This window comes from Stegostoma tigrinum, chromosome 16 (assembly GCF_030684315.1).
Source record: "Stegostoma tigrinum isolate sSteTig4 chromosome 16, sSteTig4.hap1, whole genome shotgun sequence".
Lineage (NCBI taxonomy): Eukaryota > Metazoa > Chordata > Chondrichthyes > Orectolobiformes > Stegostomatidae > Stegostoma > Stegostoma tigrinum.
Window position 1 is genome coordinate 64,993,199 of NC_081369.1, and position 24,318 is coordinate 65,017,516.

Sequence of the window (24,318 nt, forward strand, 5' to 3'; positions counted from 1 at the left end):
TTTGGTAGATAAGTTGTTGGAGATATGTCTGTCCAGGCTAGCTGTTGCCTTTACGTTATGCTAATGTCATTTGCACATGGATGCTGTATTTGCACTGTCTGGTGTGTGGGTTTTATGATTTCACTGTTTTACTTGGCCAGTGTACCCAGCATCCTTTGCTATTTGGCCAAGTTAGCAATCTATCTGTGTTTCAGTAGCCAGGAGGCTGCCACAACTCCAACCCTGGCAACATTCTTGTAAATATTTTCTGAACCCTTTAAAGTTTAACAACATCTTTCCTGTAGCAAGGAGAGCAGAATTGAAGACAGTATTCCAAAAGTCACCTAACCAATGTCCTGTGCAGCAGATAACATCTCAACCTTCTCACTCGAAGAACTGACCAATGAAGGCAAGTGTACCACGTGCCGCCTTACGCTACCCTTTCTACCTGTGACTTCACTTTCAAAGAACTATGAACCTGCACCCAAGGCCTCTTTGTTCAGTAGCATTCCCTAGGACAGTAGCGTCAATATAAGTCCTGCCCTGATTTGCCAAACCAAAATGGAATACTTCACATTTATCTAAACTGAACTCCATTGCCACTCCTCAGCCCATCTGATCAAGGTTCAGTTGTACTGTAGATAACCACCTTCGCTGTCCACTGTACCATCAATTTTGGTGTCATCTCCAAACTTACCAAGCCATCCTCCCCCTCTGTCACTCTCATTAAAACCATAATTTTCCAGCTCCTTTCTGTTCCCTAGATATGTCTTACTGGACTTGACAGATTTACTTTGTTTCTGTCTCTTAGATGCTGCCAGACCTGCTGGATTTTTTCCAGCACCCTGTTTTTGCTGAAGAAACTTGACACAATCCAGGGCAAAGCAGCCTACCTCATACCAGCCTTCACCATAAATATTAACTTTCCCTACCATCAAGACAGTGGCTGAAATATGTATCATCAACAAGATTCAATGCAATAACTTACTGAACTTCCTCCAGTAGCACCTTTTTGAAGCCTGCAATTTCTGCCATCAAGAAAAGTGAACAGCAGATACCTGGGAGCTTCAACTGCATGTTCCCCTCAATGCCGTGCACTGTTTGACTTGCACCCATATCACCACTTGCTTACTGTCACTGGTTCAAAATTCTGGAATGTTAACCACACTCTGTGTATCTGCATCAGATGCAGAATTGAAGTTCAAGGAACGTTATGGGTAGACAGTAAATGCTTGCATTGTCAGCTAAGCTCATAGCCCATGAAAGAATAAAATGTACTTTCCTTCCATATTTTGTGTGGAAATATTGTTTCCTGAAATTGCTTTCACGATTAACTTGACTTCTAAGGTTGTGCCTTTTTGTTCTGTCTTCTCCACAGGGCCAAATTCTTTCTCTTTTTCTGAAAGGTTTCTCCCCTTAGTTGATCTTTTGTTCCATGCATGCTGTTCTGTAGGAGACACATCCATGCCGATAGGCTGTATAAACGCCACCCCCCCCATGTCTGTATCCCATCTATCTTAAACCTTGCTGAACAGAATCTTCCTAAAACAGGAAGTCCTCAAAATAAAACAAAGGGCTGTAGATGCTGAAGATCTGAAACAAAAACTGAAATTTCGGGAGAAACTCGGCTGGTCTGGCAGCATCTGTAGAGAGACACACAGAGTTAGCGTTAATGCTGTTTCTCTCTCTCTCTCTCTCTCTCTCTCTCTCTCTCTCTCTCTCTCTCTCTCTCTCTCTCTCTCTCTCTCTCTCTCTCATAGATGCTACCAGATCTCTTGACTTTCTCTGGCAATTTGGAAAAGTTTTAGAAAGGATTACAAGAGATGGGATTTATAATCATCTAGCAAGCAGCAATTTGATTGGAGATAGTCAACTTGGCTTCGTCAAAGGCAGGTCGTGTCTCACAAACCTCATTGAGTTTTTTGAGAAGGTGACCAAGCATGTGGATGAGGGTAGGGCAGTTGACATGGTGTAAATGGACTTCAGTAAAGCCTTTGATAAGGTTCCACATGGTAGGCTATTGGAGAAAATACGGAGGCATGGGATTGAGGGAGATTCAAGAGTTTGGATTAGAAACTGGCTTTCTGCAAGAAGGCAGCGAGTGGTGGTTGATGGAAAATATTCGGCCTGGAGTCTGGTTACTAGTGGTGTGCCTCAAGGATCTGTTTTGGGACCACTGCTGTTTGTCATTTTTATAAATGACTTGGACACAGGCATTGGTGGATGGGTTAGTAAGTTTGCAGATGACACTAAAGTCGGTGGAGTGGTGGACAGTGTGGAAGAATGTTGCAGGTTGCAGGGAGCATGGGTGAACTGCAGAATTGGGCTGGAATGTGGAAAATGGAGATCAGTGTGGATAAATGTGAGGTGATTCACTTTGGGAGGAATAATAGGAAGGCAGAATACCGGATCAATGGAAATATTCTCGGTAGTGTGGGTGTGCAGAGGGATCTTGGTGTCCATGTACATAGATCCCTGAAAGTTGCCACCCAGGTTGATTCTGCTGTTAAGGCGGCGTACGGTGTGTTAGGTTTTATTGGTAGAGAGTTTGAGATCTGGAGCCGTGATGTCATGCTGCAACTGGACAAAATGCTAGTGCGGCCTCGCTTGGAATATTGCGTACAATTCTGGTCGCCCCATTACAGGAAGGATGTGGAAACATTGGAGAAGGTGCAGAGGAGATTTACCAGGATGTTACCTGGTCTGCAGTGAAGGCACTATGAAGAAAGGCTGAGGGACTTGGGTCTGTTCTCATTGGAGTGAAGAAGGCTAAGTGAGGATTTAATAGGACATACATGATGATTAGAGGATTAGGTGGGGTGGACAGTGAGAGTCTCTTTCCGAGGATGATGACGTCAGCTTGTACGAGGGGGGCATAGCTACAAATTGAGGGGTGATAGATTTAAGACAGATGTCAGAGGCAGGTTCTTTACTCAGAGTGGTAAGGGTCTGGAATGCCCTGCCTGCCAATGTAGTTAACTCAGCCACATTAGGGGCATTTAAACAGTCCTTGGATAAGCATATGGATGATGATGGGATAGTGTAGGGGCAGGGGCTTAGATTAGTTCACAGATCGGCGCAACATGGATGGCCAAAGGGCCTGTTCTGCGCTGTATTGTTCTATGTTCTAATTTCACTTTTTGTTTCTAGTCCTCGGTTCTTTTCAACAAAATGGGAGGACCAGCCTCTATTTGTAATCTGAGTTATTTGAATCAAGACAACATGTTAATGTTCAGATCTGCGAGCACTTAGTTAACTGTGCATTTTGAATTCAAATATACGATGAAAATGAAAACATTTTCTGAAGATGGCAATTGATGTAATTATGTCTCCTTATCAAGTTTGAGTTGCTTGGTGCCATTGCTGGTAGGATGGTGTAACTATAGTCCTGAAAACATTTTAAGTATAGAACCCCTACAGTGTGGGAACAGGCCTTTTGGTCCAACAAGTCCACACCAAACCTTGGAACATCCCACCCAGACCCATTCCCCTATAGCCCACCTAATCAACACCACGGGCAATTTAGCATGGTCAGCACACCTAGCCTGCACCACTTTGGACTGTGGGAGAAAACCAGAGCACCAGGAGGAAACCCACATAGACACGTGGAGAATGTGCAAACTCAGCACAGTTGCCCAAGGGCGGAATCGAGCCCGAGCCCCTGGCGCTGAGGCAGCAGTGCTAATCACTGAGCCACCATGCTGCCCAAGTGACAAGTTTTCACCAGAAATTTCCATTACATTTGTGACTGTAGAATTTATAGTGAAAATATAAAAATAGAAGTAATCTTAAAATATAAGAACAAGAATATATGACTTCAAACTGGAAGCTGTTATAATATATGCTTTGTTTCTACTCTGTTACCTTCTAACCCTTTCACCTAAAAACAACACTTAGAAATGAAGTCTGAATCAAGGAGAATTGGGGACGATTTGGAATCCCAAAAGATCTGCCAAGTCCAAATTTCAGTTTTTGTCAAGTTTCTGAGGATTTGACTTGAAAATTGTTTAACAAATGTTTATTTTTGGTGATTGGGTTTTGTATAGTGGTTCTTCTAACTGTACAGCAGAAGAATGGGCCCTTCTACACTTGACAATGATTCAAGAAATATGATTTCAGATTTGAAGAGATTACAGGAATATTGTTTCGATTTTAAAAATCTGGAAGTAAGAAAAAGAAGTATCAGTCAAAATGACTATAAATGTGTCATTGTTAAAAATCCAAATGGTTCACTAATGTCCTTTTGGAAAGAATGCTTGTTTTATTGAATTCTCATAGGTACATCATTATTATCTGTAACACAGTACGACACCAACGTGGTTGCTGCTTCACTGATTTCGGAAAAAGCTGAGAGAGATGGCCAGTTGTACCCAGCTCTCACTGCGAGGTACAGTTGATAATTGCCAATGATTCCCAGATCCTGAAAATGAAGAGAAATTGACGTACAACGCAAGAATCGAAGATGTAGGAGTTGGAATAGGCAATTGTGTCCTTTCAACCTGCTTTATTCAGTAAGATTACGGCCGATCTCTATAGTTTCATGTACTATCACCAGATCTATTAATTCTCTTGAAATTCAAAAAAAATTAATATCTATCTTGAATATAGTAGACAGTCGAGCATCCACAGCTCCCCAGAGTCCAGAATTACAAAGATTCATGACCCCCTGAGAGAAGAAGTTACTCCTCACCTCAGTCCTAAATGGTCAATATCTTATTCTGGGACTGAGACTAATCATGTCTAGACTCCCCAGTCATCTTCACACCAACATTAAAACCCAGTAAGCCAGGTAGCTAGCTACACAGATGGTACTATTCTGCCATGATCAGTTTTGATTAAAAAAAAACTGAAATCTCCATTGATATTCCCAGCCTTAATAAGTGTTTCTAGCGTTTTCTGTTTGTTTTTGGTTAGCATTGTTTCCGCTTGTTTGTGCAATTTGAAGTTGGTGTTTTGTTGTCTGTTGCAGGTTTCTGGATGTACCAGCACTCCACAGGCTGCATGCACAACAATCTTCTCTGGAGTGACCAGCCATCACATTATCACATCTCAAACCCAGGCTCAGTCCCAGGCCTCTGCTTCATCTCAGTCCCAATCTGCAACCAAAACTCAACTGCAAGTCCATCCTCAAGTCACACCCAGTTCCCCACTACCTGGAACACCCACAGTTACACAGGTCATTGAGAAGTGCTACTTCTTTGACAGTGATTTAAACAATTCTCCTGAAAAGAAGCAGAGTGAGTTGGTGAATGTCTTTAACGGTTTTTGTTTCCTTTCTCCTTCCTTAATCTAGGTATCTGTGGCATCCCGTTCTGCACCCCTGGGAAGAGCTGGACAGGTAACCTAACCTCAGTGAATGGCACTCTTCAGAAGTCTAGGGGTGTGACAGTAATCTGATCTGATAGTGCTTAAGACAAGACTCTCTCCTTTGGTTTCATGTGATTAACTGGGTACCCTGCCCATGAAGGAGCTCTCATCGCTTGCAAGCATTAACTTCTCTTCATAATTCCCGAGCTAATGTTTAAACTTTTGTGGAAGAAATTTTAACTGTTCCTTCAGTAGATACAGTATCACTTCTTTGAAATCATGAGGAGTCCAAACTGTGTCACCAATCAATGTTATGGTAGTTGAATTTAGCCAGAGTACCAGGGGCTTACAACAGGTCGCATCAAACAATGTTAATGTTCCTGCTGTGCCTGAGGCTACGGAAGGATCAGGTTTAGCATCATTGCCCCCTGCAGTTGATTAGCTCATGGTGCCTTTCACAGCAGAATGTTTGCCATCAGTAATGAGCAATGTGCGCAAACACCACTGATTCCAAAGTTAAGTGATGTACCGAATATTTGCTCGTGTGTAGTCGCCTGACCCCTTTTGACAGAAGGCACCTTCAGGAGCAGGAAGAAGAACAATTCAGCATAAGGAAATTTTAGGGGTGTATTTTGATCTTGGAGACTTGGGATTATAATGTCTAACAAAGTCATTTTTTTGGAAGCCTTTGAATGTGCATGTTAATCTTGAGTTTTGAGCTAGGACTCCAAACTACCTTTGTACTTTAGACTTCCAAAGCTGGTCCCAATTTAGAAAACAGGCTACGCCTCTGTTACACCTCCTCCCACCCACCCTCCTGCAAAAATTCCATCCCCTATTCCCAATTCCTCCGCCTCCGCCGCATCTGCTCCCACGATAAGACATTCCACTCCCGCACATCCCAGATGTCCAAGTTCTTTAAGGACCGCAACTTTCCCCCCACGGTGATTGAGAACGCCCTTGACCGCGTCTCCCGCATCTCCCGCGACACATCCCTCACACCCCGCCCCCGCCACAACCGCCCCAAGAGGATCCCCCTCGTTCTCACACACCACCCTACCAACCTCCGGATACAACGCATTATCCTCCAACACTTCCGCCATTTACAATCTGACCCCACCACCCAAGACATTTTTCCATCCCCTCCCCTGTCTGCTTTCCGGAGAGACCACTCTCTCTGTGACTCCCTTGTTCGCTCCACACTGCTCTCCAACCCCACCACACCCGGCACCTTCCCCTGCAACCGCAGGAAATGCTACACTTGTCCCCACACCTCCTCCCTCACCCCCATCCCAGGCCCCAAGATGACATTCCACATTAAGCAGAGGTTCACCTGCACATCTGCCAATGTGGTATACTGCATCCACTGTACCCGGTGCGGCTTCCTCTACATTGGGGAAACCAAGCGGAGGCTTGGGGACCGCTTTGCAGAACACCTCCGCTCAGTTCGCAACAAACAACTGCACCTCCCAGTCGCAAACCATTTCCACTCCCCCTCCCATTCTCTTGATGACATGTCCATCATGGGCCTCCTGCAGTGCCACAATGATGCCACCCGAAGGTTGCAGGAACAGCAACTCATATTCCGCCTGGGAACCCTGCAGCCATATGGTATCAATGTGGACTTCACCAGTTTCAAAATCTCCCCTTCCCCCACTGCATCCCTAAACCAGCCCAGTTCATCCCCTCCCCCGACTGCACCACACAACCAGCCCAGCTCTTCTCTCTCCCCTCCCCCCCCCCCCCCCCCCCCCCCCCCCCCCCCCCCCCCCCCCACCCACTGCATCCCAAAACCAGTCCAACCTGTCTCTGCCTCCCTAACCGGTTCTTCCTCTCACCCATCCCTTCCTCCCACCCCAAGCCGCACCCCCATCTACCTACTAACCTCATCCCACCTCCTTGACCTGTCCGTCTTCCCTGGACTGACCTATCCCCTCCCTACCTCCCCACCTACACCCTCTCCACCTATCTTCTTTACTCTCCATCTTCGGTCCGCCTCCCCCTCTCTCCCTATTTATTCCAGTTCCCTCCCCCCATCCCCCTCTCTGATGAAGGGTCTAGGCCCGAAACGTCAGCTTTTGTGCTCCTGAGATGCTGCTTGGCCTGCTGTGTTCATCCAGCCTCACATTTTATTATCTACGCCTCTGTTTGTCTCACCAAAGTGCATAACTGCACATTTTACCCACGTTGTATCCCATCTGACACTTGTTTACCTACCCTCCTAGCATGTTCAAGTTCTTTTGCAGCCTCCTCGCTTCCTCAACGCTACCTCCAAGAGGCATCTTAGGCCCTAAGATGCTGCTTGGCCTGCTGTGTTCATCCAGTTCCACACTTTGTTTTCTTGGATTCTCCAGCATCTGCAGTTCCCATCATCTGAAAGCTTAGTGACAATCCCCACAGCCTCTTCATACAGATTGTTAATGTATAATTTGAATAATTGTGGTTCCAATACTGATCCCTGCAGAACTTGGCTGCCATCCTGAAGAAGACCCCCTTTACCCCACTCTCTGCATTCTGCCAGTCAGTCAATCTTTCATTCATGTTAGTACCTTTCCTTGAAAACCATACTGTTTTATCTCATTTGGCAACCTAGACATAGCAACAAAGACGTAGTTAATGACTGGGTCTGCAGCAAGTGATGAGGGAAAAGCACACTTGACCTCATCCTCTCCAATCTGCCAGCTGCAGATTCATCTGTCCATGACAGTATTGGTAAGAGTGACGATTGCCCAGTCCTCATGGAGACAAAATCCCACCTTCACATCGAGAATAGCCTCCTTGTATAGTGTTGCACTATTACTGTGCTAAATGGGACAGACTTCAATCAGATCTAGTAACTCAAGACTGGGCATCCATGAGGTGCTGTGGGCATTAACAACAGGAGAATTATACCCCAGCACAATCTGTAACCTCTTGGCTCAGCATATCCCCCACTCGGCCATTACCATCCAGCCAGGGGATCAACCCTGGAGGCCGTGCTAGGAGCAGCACCAGGCACACTCGAAGCTGAGGTTCCACTTGGTGAAGCCACCAGACAGGACTACTTGCACGCCAACAGCCTAAGCAGCAAGTGATAGAGCTAAGTAGTTCCACGGCCAACGGATCAGGTGTAAGCTCTGCAATCCTGACACACCCATCCTCCTTGAATGTTCATACACTGGACTGCAGGAAATCGGGGAAGAATGCAGGGGATCACTGGGAAGCAGGCCAATAAATACTTGTAATTAATACCCAGATTCTCTTGTAAATCTAGGAAATGCAGGAAAATGTGAAGAAATGCAAGAACTTCCTCGCAACCTTGATTAAACTAGCATCGCACAGTGGACAGTCTGCAGACACCTCCCGGAATGTGAAGAGCCTTGTTCAAGACTTGTTGGCAAGTGGCAAAGCTTGCTTCTAAGTAGTTTTATAATAGTAATTGAAATTTTTATGAAGTTTTTAGCCCAGTGCTAGTTTAGCCTGAAAGTGGAGCGAATTTCCTGGCTATGCTATTGGGTTCTGATGACTTAACATGGACTGTGAAGTGTGTTCCAGTTTTGAGGGAAAACAACAAAGAATGTGTTTGTGCTACGTGAGCATATCTGAGCAAAAATTAGTGTTAACTAAAAACACAATTTTTTTTTATTCATTCATGAGATGAGGGCATCACTGGCTAGGCAGCATTTATTGCCCATCCCAAGAGTCAACCACATTGCTGTGGGTCTGGAGTCACATGTAGGCCAGACCAGGTAAAGATGGGAGTTTCCTTCCCTAAAGGGCATTAGTGAACCAGATGGGTTTTCCTGACAATCGATGATAGATTCATGGTTATCGTTAGATTCTTAATTCCACATATTTATTGAATTCAAATTCCACCATCTGTTGTGGCAGAATTCGAGCCTGGGTTCCAGTATCTGGGTCTCTGGATTAACAGTCCAGTAATAGTACCATTGGGCCATCACCTCCGCATGATGATGTTTGCATTAAATCTTCCAATTCGTGCGTACAGGTGATAGTGAGAGGTTCAAGTTTTGTGGTATCTTTCAGTTTGTCTACTGCAGCAGTACTTGAGTTTCAAAAACCATCTGATCTCTTATTTGAGAGGCTTATTCACTTGTGACATGAGCAACACTGGCTGACTAGCATTTGTTGCTCGTCCCTAGCTGCCCTAGAACTGAGTGCCTTGCTAAACCATTTCAAAGGGCACTTTAGAGTCAACCACAATGCTGTGGGTCTGGAGTCACAAGTGGCCAGACCAGGTGCAGATGGCAGATTTCCTTCCCAGATATTAGTGAGCCAGTTGGGTTTTTCCAACATCAATAGATTCTTAATTCCAGATTTTTAAAAAAAAAATTGAATTCAAATTCCACCATCTGCTGTGGTGGGATTTGAACCGGGACCCCAGAATATTAGCTGAGTTGCTGGATTCATAGTCTAGTGGTAATACAATAAGCCATTGACTCCCCTGTAAATGAATAGAAAGCAGATTGTGTGAAACAGTAACAATTTCCCACAAGATGGAGTTGGTGATAAGATCCAGAGAGATGCTTTTAGTTTGCGTGTACAGAAGTATGAAGTCTATGGTGGGCATGGTTTAATGTGATATTTGTTGCTGCTATTGAGTTGGGGATGAAAGTTTATTTTTTGTTGGAGAATTTGGGGAAATAGACAGATATAAGGCAAAGACAGTCAACTATTGTTAAATATAAAGTGATACCTTTGGATGGAAATGACCAAACAGTAATTTAACCTAGTTTAAAGTAAGAGAAAAGAAACTTGGGTGCTCTAAACACAGACCTTCTAAGCATTTGCCGATTGAGAAGGGTGGGTGGTAGGGTACTCTGGAAGAATTGTTTTAGGTCAGATTGCTGTCCGCAATTTTGGACACTCCTTAAGAAACTTGAAGAGTTGCAATCAAGTCTAATTTTATATTTGATTTTGGGATGGGGCTATCACTGACTTTACTGCCCACTTCTAATTGTTTCTGCAATGACAGCTGACTTGGTCATTTTAGACCCATTTAAGACTCAACCGTATTGCTCAGAAGTCTGAAGTAAGGGTTACAGATTTCCATGCCTAAAGACATGAATAAACCACATAATGGTTAGGTAATTGCCATTAACTTCTAAATCCAGATTTGTCTTTATTTGAATTCAAATTTTGAAGTCTGCCATTAGCCCGGAATTCTGGGTTACTCATCCAGTGACATTACCACTGTGCCACTCTGTCCCCAATATGAAATTGCAGAAGAAAGCATAAACTTAAATGAGAGATTCTGCTCCCTGAAACAGAAGTGGTTGGAGAGATCTGTGAAGTTATTCCAAGCAAAATGAAAATGCTAGAGAACGAGGAGTGAAAGATTTATTCAACTGGACAACTAAGCCCAAAGGGAAACCTACTCATGATTGGTACGAGGGTTGGAAATATTGCAAAAGGGCTTATCCATTCAGCCCGTCAAGACTGTTCTGTTAATCTGTTTGATCGTGGCTGATCTTTGCTAAAACCTAATGGTCCCTTTTTGCATCATCTTCCTTTAATATCTATATGTAGTAAATTTCTATTGAACTTTGCCTTGAAAGCTTTAGTTGGCCCTCACGTTTACAGCCTTTCGTGGTGGCTAGGTGAAGACGCTTGGTGGGATGTGGGATAATACTATGAATTCCACTTGCTTCGTGAACCTCAGTCCTACGAACCATGCTCTACTCGCAAGAATGTGAATGCAATGCTACGAGTGCAAACTGAAACTGAAAAAAGTTCTGATTAAATACTTGAAGGATGTACAAGAACATGGGGACAGAGCAAAGATGAGAGCGACTGGTTTCACTTGAAGCGTGAGCATAAGCAAGAGTAGGGGCAGAATATAATAAGTATTGAATAGTATGTTTTTCTGTATTCATTGAGACTGCAACACAGTGTAAGAGAAATGTCCGAAATAGCCTGCAGTTAAAAATGTTGCCCTGCACTGGAAAATTCCTAACTGCCTGCTTTCCTTTTTTGAAGGACTATAAGATTGAGCCAGAAGAATTCACTGATAGACTTCAGTCAGAACTTAACTCGTCTCCACAGCCATACCTGGTGCCTTTTCTTAAGGTGTGGTACGAATACAAACAGGATGTATATTTTTAACGGCGATCTGTGTGCACTTTATGTACATCTACAGGTCCTGTAAGAATTGGACACACTACAGCTTCTTTCATAGTAAGAAAACCCTGCTAGATACAGAGTAAAGCTTCTCTCCTGTCTGATCAGACACTCTCGGGGCAAGTACAGCATGGGTTACAAAGGGTGCGAAGATAAATTTAGTAATGTGTTTAACCCAATTCTTACAAGACTATCCTGAGTGAGATTTTGATTTCTCATATTAGTCACAGTAAAACAAAGCTATCAGATTATTGTAGTGAACTTCACATTGCAGTTGCTCTGAGATCCTGCCCTAGCTTTGAAGGAGGGAATGATGTTCCAATCCTTCGTACTGCTTTCATTACTTTGGTAAGATTAAATGCAGGAAAACCACCTTCAGGATTGTTCAAGGTGAGTTTTGAACTTCACTTTCACTTTCAGACAATTTACACTCATTTATTGTGAGCACTTGTTTTATCGTGGGGTTGGTGGGGACCCGCCGAATGGTTAACAAAGATGGAAGAAAATTGGCCATTCTGCAGCATGAAGCTAAGCTGGAAAAGTAAACTCCTAGTTTCAGTCTTTGCTCTGTGTTCAATTAGTTGATTGTAAACGGAGAACAGTGGAGATGCTGGTTTGATTCAGTGGCCCTAGGGGAACAAGGTGGAAACTCCCAATGGTTATGTAGCTTCTGCCTTTCTGCTGAGAAGTGAATGTATTAATATTTGGAGAAGAGAAAATCATGTAAGTGTATTCCTCTCAATAACTATTTGCTGGTATTCCACTAGGTGTATGAGTGTATGGGGAGGACAGAGTTTCTACTTAGACTTTAAGTTTCTAATAATTGTGGACTCCTTTTCTCCCAGTTGGTCAGAACTTTTTGCCTGTCACTGTAACTGAAGTTGGGAATTTGCACAACAGCATTTGCTAGAGACTTAACCTGGGGCACAGATTGTAGACAGCTGTCCAGATCTGCAAAAGAATTGAGAAATTGAAATTTTTGTGGAGCCTTTATTCTTTGCATGTATCCACAGTTCTTGTGTACGATCTAAATTTTAGCAACTGATGTGAATTTTGTGTAAAATAAACATTTACTTGCTGAACTATCATTTAAACATAGTCTGCTTGTTGTCTTCATGCAGAAAAGTTTACCAGCCTTGAGGCAGTCCCTGGTCCATAATCAGCAGTACATCCTGCAAGTAAATCAGCAGACACAAGGAGTGGCCTCCATACAGACCACATCTACTGTGCCATCGACAGGAGCTGTCACCACGGTTGTGGCTGGATCATCTGTACAAATTAGACAGCCCATCACTGATAACACAGTCCCAGGAACAAATGCAGTGACACAGGCACACATCAGTTTGGCTCAGCAAGGGCGCAGCACACATCTGGTGCGTAGTGAGTTTAGATGCCTTATGGTAGGAATGGAATATGAAAGTGTAGAGTAATTTGGCAGGGAGGGAAGAGGATTTTTAAAAGGTAGAACTTGAATGCTTGAGACTAAAGTAAAATCAGAGAACATTGGCAATCCACCCAAGGTTTACTGGCATCTGGAAGGAAGAAGGCAGCTTCCAGCAGTTTCACTCCACACTTGGATTTAGACTTCCAAATTCACTGCTTTTAAAACCTGCCAAAATATGTGGAAGGTAGGGAGGTGCAACAGGTAAAAATGAGAACCGTAGGTATCGCAGTTGGAAATAAGAAACCAATTAGCTTTACAGTTCATGATTAAAGATTCAAAAGCTGAAAAGGGAATAAAATGCATTTCTAAATGCTCAAGACATCCCAATTTGGCGTCAAAAATATATTCAGACATTTAGGTAATGGAAAAACGAACATTGAGGTGTTATCTTGAACTGAGGAGTTTGTATGTAAGAAAGATGTGTACTAAACATACTTTTGATTATGTTCTTTCGATTATGTTCTTTCAAAGAAACATTAGTGTTCTTCTCTAGGCAGGAATCATCCTATCCTACGTGTGGGATTGGAGGAGAATTTCCTTTTTTCTTCACTATTGCTCTGAAAACTGTCTCAGCGGAGTGTAATTCAGGCACACAACACGGTATAAAAACAGAGAATTCTGGAGAAACTCAGCAGATCTGGCAGAATCTGAGGAGAGAAACAGATTTATTGTTCAAGTCCTGTCTGATCACTCTTCAGAACTGGATATGGTTCTTATTCTTGACACGAGAGAGCATTTATAATGTGATGCTCAGGCTTCTTTTCGAGGGCGTTGTTGACAAATAGTTGATGTATTTTTTCATGTACAGGCACTTGGAACCAAGTAGGATTTACCAATCTATGGTAAATATTCCTATAGACACTGCTGAATTTTATATGTTTTTTTTCTCATTTCAAGCATGAATTACACAAGTGCCTTTGACCACAGCGCTTCAATATGGGTTTAGTGCAGTGTTCCAGGGCATCGTTCAAACCTTACTGCTCAAGTGATTGAGACTCTCTGAAGCGAAATCTGTTGCCTTAAAGAACAAATTTGAAAGTGATAGATCGATTAGGTTGTGCCCCTGGCAAATCCTGTGGTCTTCTGCTGCAAACTTTCAATTCTGCTTGAAATGTGAAAGCTTTGAGAAGAAGTTTGTGCTGCATTTGAATTTAAAACCAAGACAGAAACAATTTACTATAAGCTCAAACATCTTTTATTGTCCTGCTGAATGGTAGTCAACTATTTCCAAGATCCTATCATTCCACGTTTGTTTGTTACACTTGATACCTTGAGCTGTCAGGCACCGCAGTGCGGACAATTCCCACAATGACCAGGGAGTACAGAACCCACTTTGCATCAATCTGTAGTGAGTACCATGCGTGGCAGGATGCTCCTGTTTCCCTGGAGAACGATTTGGGGGTTTGTGGGAGGTGCAATTGTTGCTTCTTCTTGGGGATGGATGTCCGGGTGGGGTTGCTATTTTCAGGGGAGACAGGATGCTTCTGGTTCTTGAAGGCCAGGAGAGATGACGGACCCTCTGGCAGTGGGGTGGGCAGGCAAGGGGATGCTCATAAATCTCTAGGTAGTAAACAGAGCAATTAGATTAGTGATGAGCAGCGTGAAAACTAATTTTGTTATTTACTTTTGCTGCATCAGGAAAATGTGAACTTATCCCTTGGCTGAATGTTACCCTGCGGGCTTCCCCGAAATTTACATTGGGAAGAAGAGTAGAATTCTGCTTCACTGGAAAGCTATGCATTTAAACTGCGATATGTGGAACTGCAGTGTACTAAATATGGTGGCAGTGATGGTTGCTTTTCAGATGATGTGCGTCACACTTAGAATTGCTGTATGCCTAAGAAATATTAGAGAAGCATTGAATCTCCGGTATAGTGTCCCTTTGTGTCAGGCCTGATGTGAAGATCCAAGGTATGCATACAGGAGGCTGTAGAAACCTCTGCAAGATCTGTTCTTACGTAGTGTGCTCTGTAGCCAAGTGCAGTACTTATGCACATAGACTGTGAAGCCTTCACCTGTTCAGGATAAAGAATATTGGGATCAATAATATTCTTGTGTGCAAAATCTCATGTCACCTGTTCTCTTAACAGATTATACAGCCCCCAGTACAGACAGTGAAAAGGCAGTCTGGTCCAGGAGGTCAAGTGAGATTGCCGTCGGTTGTTACCCCATCTACCAGACCAGGTATGATGAGCAATAACCTGTAGGTGGTAACTGATAACATCGCATCGATAGCTTGTCAATTTCAGCTCAGTTTGATAACCAGTCCACATCTCCTAGCAAGGCAAAACATGGTCCACTACTTGAGATTTCAACATTTCTGGATATACTCAACAGGTCTGATCGCGTTTATTGAGAGTGAAGAAACAAAATCAGAAAATGCTGGGGAAACTCAGCAGGCCGGGCAGCATATGCAGAGAGAGAAACAGTTCATGTTTTGAATCCAGTGACCTTCAAAAAAAAAGTCCCTCCTCTTGGATCCTATTTGCCTCACCCTTTCTGTAACTTACTTGACTATTTTAACAGATTATAGTGAACTCTTATGTTCCCCTTTATTAATTGCCAGTTTGTTCACACTCTGTCCTGACTTTTCCTTTTATCACTTCTTCTCCCCTTTAGCCTGGTTCTCTCTTGTGTTATCAATATTATGTAGCAGGTGTCAAATGCACCTTTTCCTGTTTCATTTTACTGTCCAGCAGTTGTGTCACCCGGGCTTTGTTTCCCTAGCTTCTCCTCCTTTGTTTGAATTTACATTGACTGTACCCAAAACACTCATTTTTTTTAAGGCAATCCATTGTACGATTCACCTTTTTCCTGCTAATCTTTGATTCCAATAATCAGCAACAAATTTCATGTTCTAGATTGCTTTTTGTCTTTTTCCATATATAATGCTTCCAGCTGATGTCATTACTGCACATCTCAGATCCTGACAGGAACCTGGCTTGATAGATGATATTTTGTTTTGTTTTAATTTTAACAAAATCATCTCTCACTGAAACATAAGTTTGCAGTGTTACAAAATTTTGCTTTAACAATGAAAGAGAAGTTTATTAACCAAAGAAATTAGGATAAAATATAATAAACCAAACAATGTACTTTTAGTAGAACTTGAGATTTTTAAATTCCAAAGCATTCTTTATAAGTTGAAAAGAATTTTTTTTCCTTTATTCATCTAGAAAGTACTTGATGTATACTTTTCACTGCAAAGTGTGTCACCTCACATTTGCTTACGTTGAACACCATCTGCCACAGTTTTACCCAGTTATCTAGTCTATCAGTTTTAGCGCTTTGTAATTTTATGCTATCTTCTACTCTGTCTATAATGCTGCCTGACTTTCAGTCATCGACATGATAATATATCATGTACAATTTTCTCTGCCATTACCCAAGTCATTACTAAATAATGTGAATAATTGGGGTATTAACACAGATCCCTGTGGGACACCACTGGCCACATTTTGCCAATTTGAGCACCTACCCATTATCTCTAATTTGTGTTGCCTCTCTTTCAACAAATTTACTAGTTATGTCAGTAACTTGCCCTCAATTCCATGGGCTTCTACCTTGGTTAACAGTCTCTTATTTGGGGCTTTGTCATGTGTCTTCTCTAAGTCCATATAAACAAGATCCATAGATTTCCCATAAAATTCATTGAGGTTTGTCAGTATATCCTACTTGTCTTGATTCTGTGCTGGCTGTCCCCGATTCATTGAAAATTGTGAAGGTATTCAGTTATAAGGGGAGAAGATTGCCTAATGGTATTATCACTGGACTGTTAATTCAGAGACTCCGATAGTGTCATCGGGATCTGAGTTCACATCCCGCCATTGCAGCTAGTGGAACTTGAGTTCAGTAATAAAAATAAATTTTGGATGTGAGTTTGCTTGCTGAGCTGGAAGGTTAGTTTTCAGACGTTTTGTCACTATTCTAGGGAACATCATCAGTGAGCCTCCGACGAAGCGCTGGTGTTATGTCCCGCTTTCTGTTTATCTGTTTAGGTTTCCTTGGGTTGGTGATGTCATTTCCTGTTCTTTTTCTCAGGGGATGGTAGATTGGCTCCAAATCAATGTGTTTGTTGATGGAGTTCCCAGAAGCATGGCATTCCAACCGGAACTCCATCAACAAACACATTGATTTGGAGCCAATCTACCATCCTCTGAGAAAAAGAACAGGAAATGACATCACAAATACAGGAAATGACATCACCAACCCAAGGAAACCTAACCAGATAAATAGAAAGCGGGACATTACACCAGCGCTTCGTCGGAGGTTCACTGATGATGTTACCTAGAAAGGTGACGAAACGTCTGAAAACTAACCTTCCAGCTCAGCGAGCAAACTCACATCTAGAACCTCAACCTGAGCTACAAATCTTCTCAAAACTCGCTATATGAAATTATGGAAATGTAGACAATTTGAGTGAGTCGGTAAATTGTGGAAGATGCAATATAGTGTGAGAAAAGCAGAATGGCAGAGTATTATTTAAATGATAAATTGTGAAAGGCAGATATGCATAGAGATGTGGCTGCACAGTGGTCATTGAAAGCATGCATGTGGGTGTGGCAAGCCATGAGGAAGGGAAATGACGTGTTGGCTGTCATTGCAAGGGGGTTTGAGTAGGGAAGCAAGGAAGTCTTCCTGCACCTGTACAGGGCCTTGGTGAGACCATGTCTGGCACTTTTGTGTGCAGCTTTAGTCTGCTTAAATAAGGGAAGATGCGTTTGCCACACAGGGAGTGCAATGGAGGTTCACCAGACTGATTCATGGGATTGTGGATATGTTGTATGAGAAGAGATTGGGACAGCAGGGCTTGTATTCGCTGGGATTTAAAAGAATGAGTGGGAATTTAATTGAAATATATAAAATTCTGACAGGGCTGGACAGAGTGGTTGGTTGAAAGGTGATGTTTACCCTGGTTGGGGGTGAGATAGGGCGGTCATGGTCTCGAGATACTTGGTCAGCTATTTCAGACTGAGATTCTATGTTTGTTTGCTCTGAGTATATGGTGAACCTGTGGAATTCTCTCCTATAGAAGGCTGTGGAGGCACAGTCAAATATAGGTAAGAAAGGAACTGGAATGTAACGGTGTCAGGGAGTATGGGGAGAATGTAGGAGTGTTGTGTTGTTAGAGAATTGGTCATGATCATGTTGAATGGCGTTGGCCAGTTCAATGGTTTAATGATCTACTATTTGGGGTGGCACGGTGGCTCAGTGGTTAGCACTGTAGCCTCACAGCACCAGGGACTGGTGCTCCTGTTTCCTCCCACAGTCCAAAGATGTGCACGCTAGGAGGATTGGCCATGCTAAATTGCCCCTAGTGTTCAGGGGTGTGTGTGTGGGTTATAGGGTCTGGGTGGGATGCTGCAAGGGGTGGTGTGGACTTGTTGGGCTGATGGGCCTGTTTCCACACTGTAGGGAATCTAACCTAATCTAACCCCTATTTTCTATCTTCTAAATTAGAAGGAGCCCAAGTTAAATCCTGGGGGAAGCCAGAGGTCACAATGTGAGGTCTGGAAGATAAGTCTTTATATGCGATTAAATGTATCATTCTTCATGTCTTTGTTTGGGTAGCCAGTGTTGACACCAGCACAGTAGGTGGATTACTGTGAATTTGATCATGAATTGATCTCAGATCAGCAAGTGCACTTTACAGTGCAATTAGAGTGTGAATTTGAGGGCAGAAACCTGTATGATTGCTCTTCTGTAACCGGGAGTGCTGAACCTGACTACAGTATTTCTTCTGCCACAGAGGAGATCAATTAACACAGCACAGTCTGATAATGATGCTCTGGAACTGATTCATGTGTGTAGGACAGTGGATTAATTGTTAATGCACTGAAAGGGTTTCATTAAATAGATAGAGATAAGATATTTCGACTTGTTGGGCAAACCTAGAGTATGGTTTAGAGTCAGTCAAATTCATTAAGGAGTTCAAAAGAAATGCCTTCATTCAGAGAGTAGTGAGGATGTGGAATGTGCTTGAACTAAACACAATAGGGAGAAAAGAATAGCAGGCTATATGGATAGGATTAAATGAATTAGGTTGGAGGGGACATAAGTGGACTTGCATGGATCTTTTGGGTTAAAAGACCTGTTTCTATGCTGTGCAGCCATGATTTGAAGAAAGACTTTAATGGCAGATGGTGGGGACTGAACCATGAGGCGAGAGCAGGAAAACTGTGCTTAGGGCGTTTGTTTCAGTTATTCCCCTAGCCCAGCTGTAGTGACCTGAAAGTTCACTGTACGCTACATCTGAGTTAGGGAACATGGTAAGCACAGTAGAAGTGTTTTCACCACAGCTATTAGACCAACTGTGGACTTGGTATTCATCCTTCCAGGCAAGTTCCACAGAGAGATTCCAAGTTGTGCCAATTAGACAAACCTGTCAGTCAATGTGAAAAAACCCTTGGGTTGTTAGTGTTGTGCTTATAATACATTCTATATGTATTCAAAAACATGTTTGAGGTAACTTGGGACAGACAGTAATCACTGTGCCAGGATGTTTTCCCCCCTCTTAGTCTTTAAATCCATCACTGGTGACAGTCTTCAGAATCTAAGAGGTAACCTGAGAGCTGTATGTAAGCTGACCTCGGGCAAGAAGCTGTTGACATCATTTCTGGAAGATATTTAAAGTCCACTTCAAGGCCTGTGATGGAACGAAAGGAAGAAAAATTTCAGATATAATCATTGTTACACTGGAATAGCATTGATTCCTGACATTACAATAGTTCATCTTAATTTCTTAAGAGCTATTTCCACTGTAAAGTCTGAGTCTGCAGGTTTACATCCTTGTGACCCCTAACAGCTTGAAATTGCAAGAAGGCAAGGTTAGGTAATGAGAAGTGAAGGTGGTTGACGAACAAGAAAAATAACATGAAGTCAATGGGGGGCTGATGACCAGAAGGGCTTTGGACAACCAAGACAGGGGGTGCAGCAGGGAGATTTGTTGGTGGGAGGGAGACAAGGATGATGACAGGGAAGAAGGGGAGTGGGTGGGATATCCCAGTATAATGGATGTATGTGGACAGTATCAGAGGGCATGATAGGATGTTGGGGGACCAGGGGAGCTTATTGGCAATGGCCTCCACAAGGCAAGCATGGAGGAGTAGTGTGGGCATCATTATGTTGCAGCGTTGAGTCTAGGGTTGCGAGGAAGACAGTTGAGGCAAAGTTTAATGTTGTGGGTTTGCACAGAGAGGTTAGCGTGGAAACGGACTGTCAGGGTTGGACAAGATAGAAGGGGAGATAGTGGCCTAGTGGTATTTTAATTTAGATGAATGTGAGGATTTGCACTTTGGTAACACTAACTAGGGCAGGATTTTAAAATTGAAAGAACTGCTTTCAATCAGAAATAAAAACAAAAATTGCTGAAAATCTTAGCAGGTCTGGCAGCATCTGTGGAAAGAAATCAGTTAACATTTTGAGTTGAGTGACCCTTCCTTGGAACAGGAGCATGGCAGGACTAATACAGTTAATGGTATGGCCATGGGGTGTGTTGCTGAACAGAGACCTTGGGGTGCAGGTGGATAGTTCCTTGAACGTGAAGTTGCAGGTAGACAGGGTGATGAAGATGACATTTGGCATGCTCACCTTCCTTGGTCAGAATAAAGAGTATAAGAGTTGGGATTTGTTGTTGTGGCTGTATAAGACATTGGTATAAACCTGGTCACTCTTCTACAGGAAAGATATTATTTAACCTGAGAGGATCCACAAAATATTTAAAAGGATGTTGCCTGTTCTGGAGTGTTTGTGTTATGGGAGAAGCTGAATAGGCTGGAACTGTATTCCCTGGAATGTCAGCGGCTGAGGGGTCACTGTATAGAGGTTTATAAAATCATGAAGGGTGTGGATAGGGTGAGTGATTAAGGTCTTTTTCCCAGACTGGGGGAAAGCATAGGTTTAAGGTGACAAGGGAAAGCTTTAAAAAGGACCCGAGGGGTAACTTTTTCACACAGAGGATGGTGTGCGCAGGGAATAAGCTGCCAGAGGAAGTGGTAAGGCATCTGGATGGGTACATGAAAAGGATGGTTTTAGAGTGATACGGGCCAAATGGGACTAGGCAAGACTCGGATGTCTGGTTGGTACGGATGTATTGGTCTGAAAGGTCTGTTTCCGTACTGTACGGCTCGAACTGTCACATCTGAAACAATGAGGGACAAATTGTGCATTATGTTGGTGTCAGTCTTCCTGTCTGGATGTAAATCATCAGTTGGTGCTTTCATCATGGTGTGAGAGAGCTGTGGGTCAATCTCAAATCAGCATCAAATCACGCTGGACCCTCCACTGCAATATTGTAGAAGTCATGGCTGTCAGTGTTTTAACTATTTGTTGTGCACAGAGTGTTAAATTGACTTCATGTTCTATGGCACAATTTGAAGAAGAGCAGAGTTGTCTTCCAGTATCTTGGTGGACAGCCCCTCACATTTTCCTAACTCCACCAATGTACACATGGCAGCTCTGACTCGCCCCACCGTAGCCAATATACCCTGATAGTTGACATTGCCTCTGTGCAAACCACCACCCTCCCCCAAAAAACTCTGAACCGCCAACATTCTATTTCCAAGCCACTCTTCTCCCAGCTAATATTCCGTTCGTGACCCTACAGTTACTTTTGAACTGAGAGAAACTGAATAGTTTATAGATTTTCAGCTGTTGCTTGTGATCAGATTAAGCTGTGTACGACTGATTTTAGCCTTCATGAAAGCTGATACAATTTCAATGACTTCCCTGCTTTGAAGTTTTGTGATGTTGGAATGATGTGATAAAGTGCTGAATCAATGCAAATCTTGATTTCTTTCCTTAGCTGGGAAGACATCGCTACTGCAAGGAAGCAAAGGTCTTTCAGGACCCTTGCTCCAGGTCACTGCCAATCAGAAAAACAAGTCCAGTGACCCTGGAGGTGGCTCTTTCAGGTAGGAAGCTGTGAATTTTCATTTCAAGTTTAAAGTTGGGAGGGAAGTTTAACAGTTGAACACAAGAGGGCAGCATCCAGTGAACTTGCTCATCAAATGTTACATCAGAACAAGTTCATGCAAAGAATAAACTAATGTGAAGAAGCTTTCTTGATATATTAACGTGCTCAATTGGGGAAATGTGCTTCAGGCTTTGACTGATATGTCAATAAATCTTTAAGTTTGGTAATTAATTTGTCACAAGTGTAGCTTCTTGAGCTGGAATTTTTAAAGCTTCTCTTTTTAATTACTGTGTTTCAGTTTTTGATATATTTTTACATTGAAGATGAATGGCAGTGAACGTGCCACTATAGATTTTGTAATAATTGGTAAGTTTAATTTCTTAAATTAAGAGGGCAAAACAGTGGTAACCTGCTGCAGTTGGACTGTTTCTGACAAAGAAACACAATCTGGACACAATTTGCATTTGAACCTTTAACCTCTCCTACAGCCAAAACAGCGTCTAAGAGTTGGGCCTGAAGGCATCGAGCCAGTAACCTGTATTAATCCTCTGAATGCTGACTGGTCCTGGCCGTTCACAGCATGTGTGCAGAATTTGTTGGTGGCTCCAAGGCAAATTGACTGCTGCGGCAGTGGCGAAATTCAACAGAAAAAACCAAAGCCATTAATGTTTTTGTTATTAAGTTGTCCTTAATGTTATATTGCTATAAAGGTATTGGTAATTTTTTTCTCCCTCAATTCCTGGCAGTTATAGTTTGCTCTGTCACATTGCATTAACACAGGCCACAATGCATGCAGTTTTGAGGACTGGTCACAGAGTAGGGGGGAAAATAAAAGGGCTCCATACTTGAGGGAGGCATTAAACTCAGAGGAGTAGAAAGTGGGGTTGAGTTTGTGTTCATTTTACTTCTCCCCAGCAGAGCTGGATTCATTCAGGAAGATTATTAAAAGCGTTTACCATGTAATTGGCAAAGTGCTTGTTATCAGAAAGACAGCCTTCCATCCTGCCCCTCCTTTCCGTCCGTCAGCTGTGTTCCTAGATGAGTAGCATCAAATCCCACAGAGAGCTGTTTTTTGGCTGGTTCTGAAATGGCAGACCTAAGGAAAGAGGCAAGTTGTTAAGAGGAAACAAATCTCCCTTTGTACTGTCCTCGTCAAACAGTCCGAGGAGGGATTTGATGGAGAGTAAAGGCCTTTCTTAACTGCCCCTGTCAGGAAATCCCTAGCTGGGCAAAGCACATGTTGAGCACAGAGTGGCACTTTGCACTATCTACTTTGTCGAGACCCTCATGATTTTGATCAACTACATCAAATCTCCCCTTAACCTTGCCTAAGGAGTACAGCCCCAGCTGCCTCAGTCTGTCTGCATAACTGAAGTCTGAAAACTTCAATGAGAATCTTTTAAGTGCATTGTGGAATTGGACATGATCATTGAAGGTGAACTCTATTACATTAACTCAGAGTCTTTGCTATGCAATCTTTAGGATTGTGTGTTGCTTTTAAAAACCACTTTCTCTCCCTTTCCTGTAGTCTGCAATGACTTGTGCACACGTATTTACTCCTCATCCTCTTTCAAATTTAACTCTTTACATTATTTTGTTCTTTGATCCAAATGCATCACTTCCCACTTCTCCATTACATTTGATTGGCCTCATGTCCATGCATTGCTTTCTTGAAGTTCCTGTCCCCACTGTTGACTATAATTCCAAGTATTATCACATGAAAATTTTTAAATTGTGTCCTGAATCTCGACCATTAATGCATACTATGTAAATCAGTGGCCTTAGTATCTGCCAAAGCTTTTATGCGTTTGTCAATTTTTGTCTAAAATAATATTCCTTTGGAGTGATTTGAGATGTTTTATCTTTTTCATAGAATCCCCACAGTGTGGAAACAGGCCATTCGGCCCAACAAGTCCACAGACCTTATGAAGAGCATCCCAACCAGACCCATCCCCTGACCCTTTCCCTGCATTTCCATTGGCTGACACACCTGACCTATACGCCCCTGAGCACTGTGGACAATTTGGCACGGCCAATCCACCTGGCCTGCACATCTTCGGACTGTGGGAGGAAACCGGAGCACCTGGCGGAAACCCATGCAGACATGGGAAGAATGTGCAAACTCTACACAGTTGCCTGAGCCTGAAATTAGATTCTGGCACCTGGTGCTGTGAGGCTGCCATGCTAACCACTGAGCCACCGTACTGTTGTATAAAGGTGCTGTATAATAACCAGTCCTTAATAGCATTATATAAAAACACCAGGCTTCCACCCCTTCAATATTTTGCCAGTTACTCTCTACCATTTAAAAGTACCTCATAAAATGTATCATGCTTTGGGTAATCTTGAGGATCAGTTTGGATGGAAAATAATAGTTGTTTCATTCACTTCAGATTAGTGATACATGGCTTCAAATGCACTGTAAATATGACCTGGTTTTGAAAGGCTAAAATTTTTACTACGGGATATTTTCACAGTCCAAGTGGACTTTTCTTAATGTGACCGGCTTAAACGGAGGAGGTGAGGTTTGATTGATAGATTTTACGTCTAAGGG

General features: G+C 42.8%; 1 protein-coding gene across 6 annotated transcripts in view; it reads left to right on the plus strand.

Annotated features, from left to right (window-relative positions):
* The window catches only part of LOC125460101 (transcription initiation factor TFIID subunit 4-like), a 445,881-nt gene that overhangs the window by 46,599 nt on the left and 374,964 nt on the right, over positions 1-24,318 (plus strand). For 5 of the 6 annotated variants that reach the window (XM_059651796.1, XM_059651795.1, XM_048547209.2 and 2 more), the window contains exons 4-10: positions 4,949-5,155; positions 5,273-5,317; positions 8,540-8,662; positions 11,266-11,355; positions 12,528-12,779; positions 14,941-15,034; positions 21,654-21,762. In XM_059651796.1, coding sequence (XP_059507779.1) covers positions 4,949-5,155; positions 5,273-5,317; positions 8,540-8,662; positions 11,266-11,355; positions 12,528-12,779; positions 14,941-15,034; positions 21,654-21,762 — 920 coding nt within the window. The remainder of the gene's footprint in view (positions 1-4,948; positions 5,156-5,272; positions 5,318-8,539; positions 8,663-11,265; positions 11,356-12,527; positions 12,780-14,940; positions 15,035-21,653; positions 21,763-24,318) is intronic. The other variant, XM_059651797.1, reaches the window with a different exon arrangement.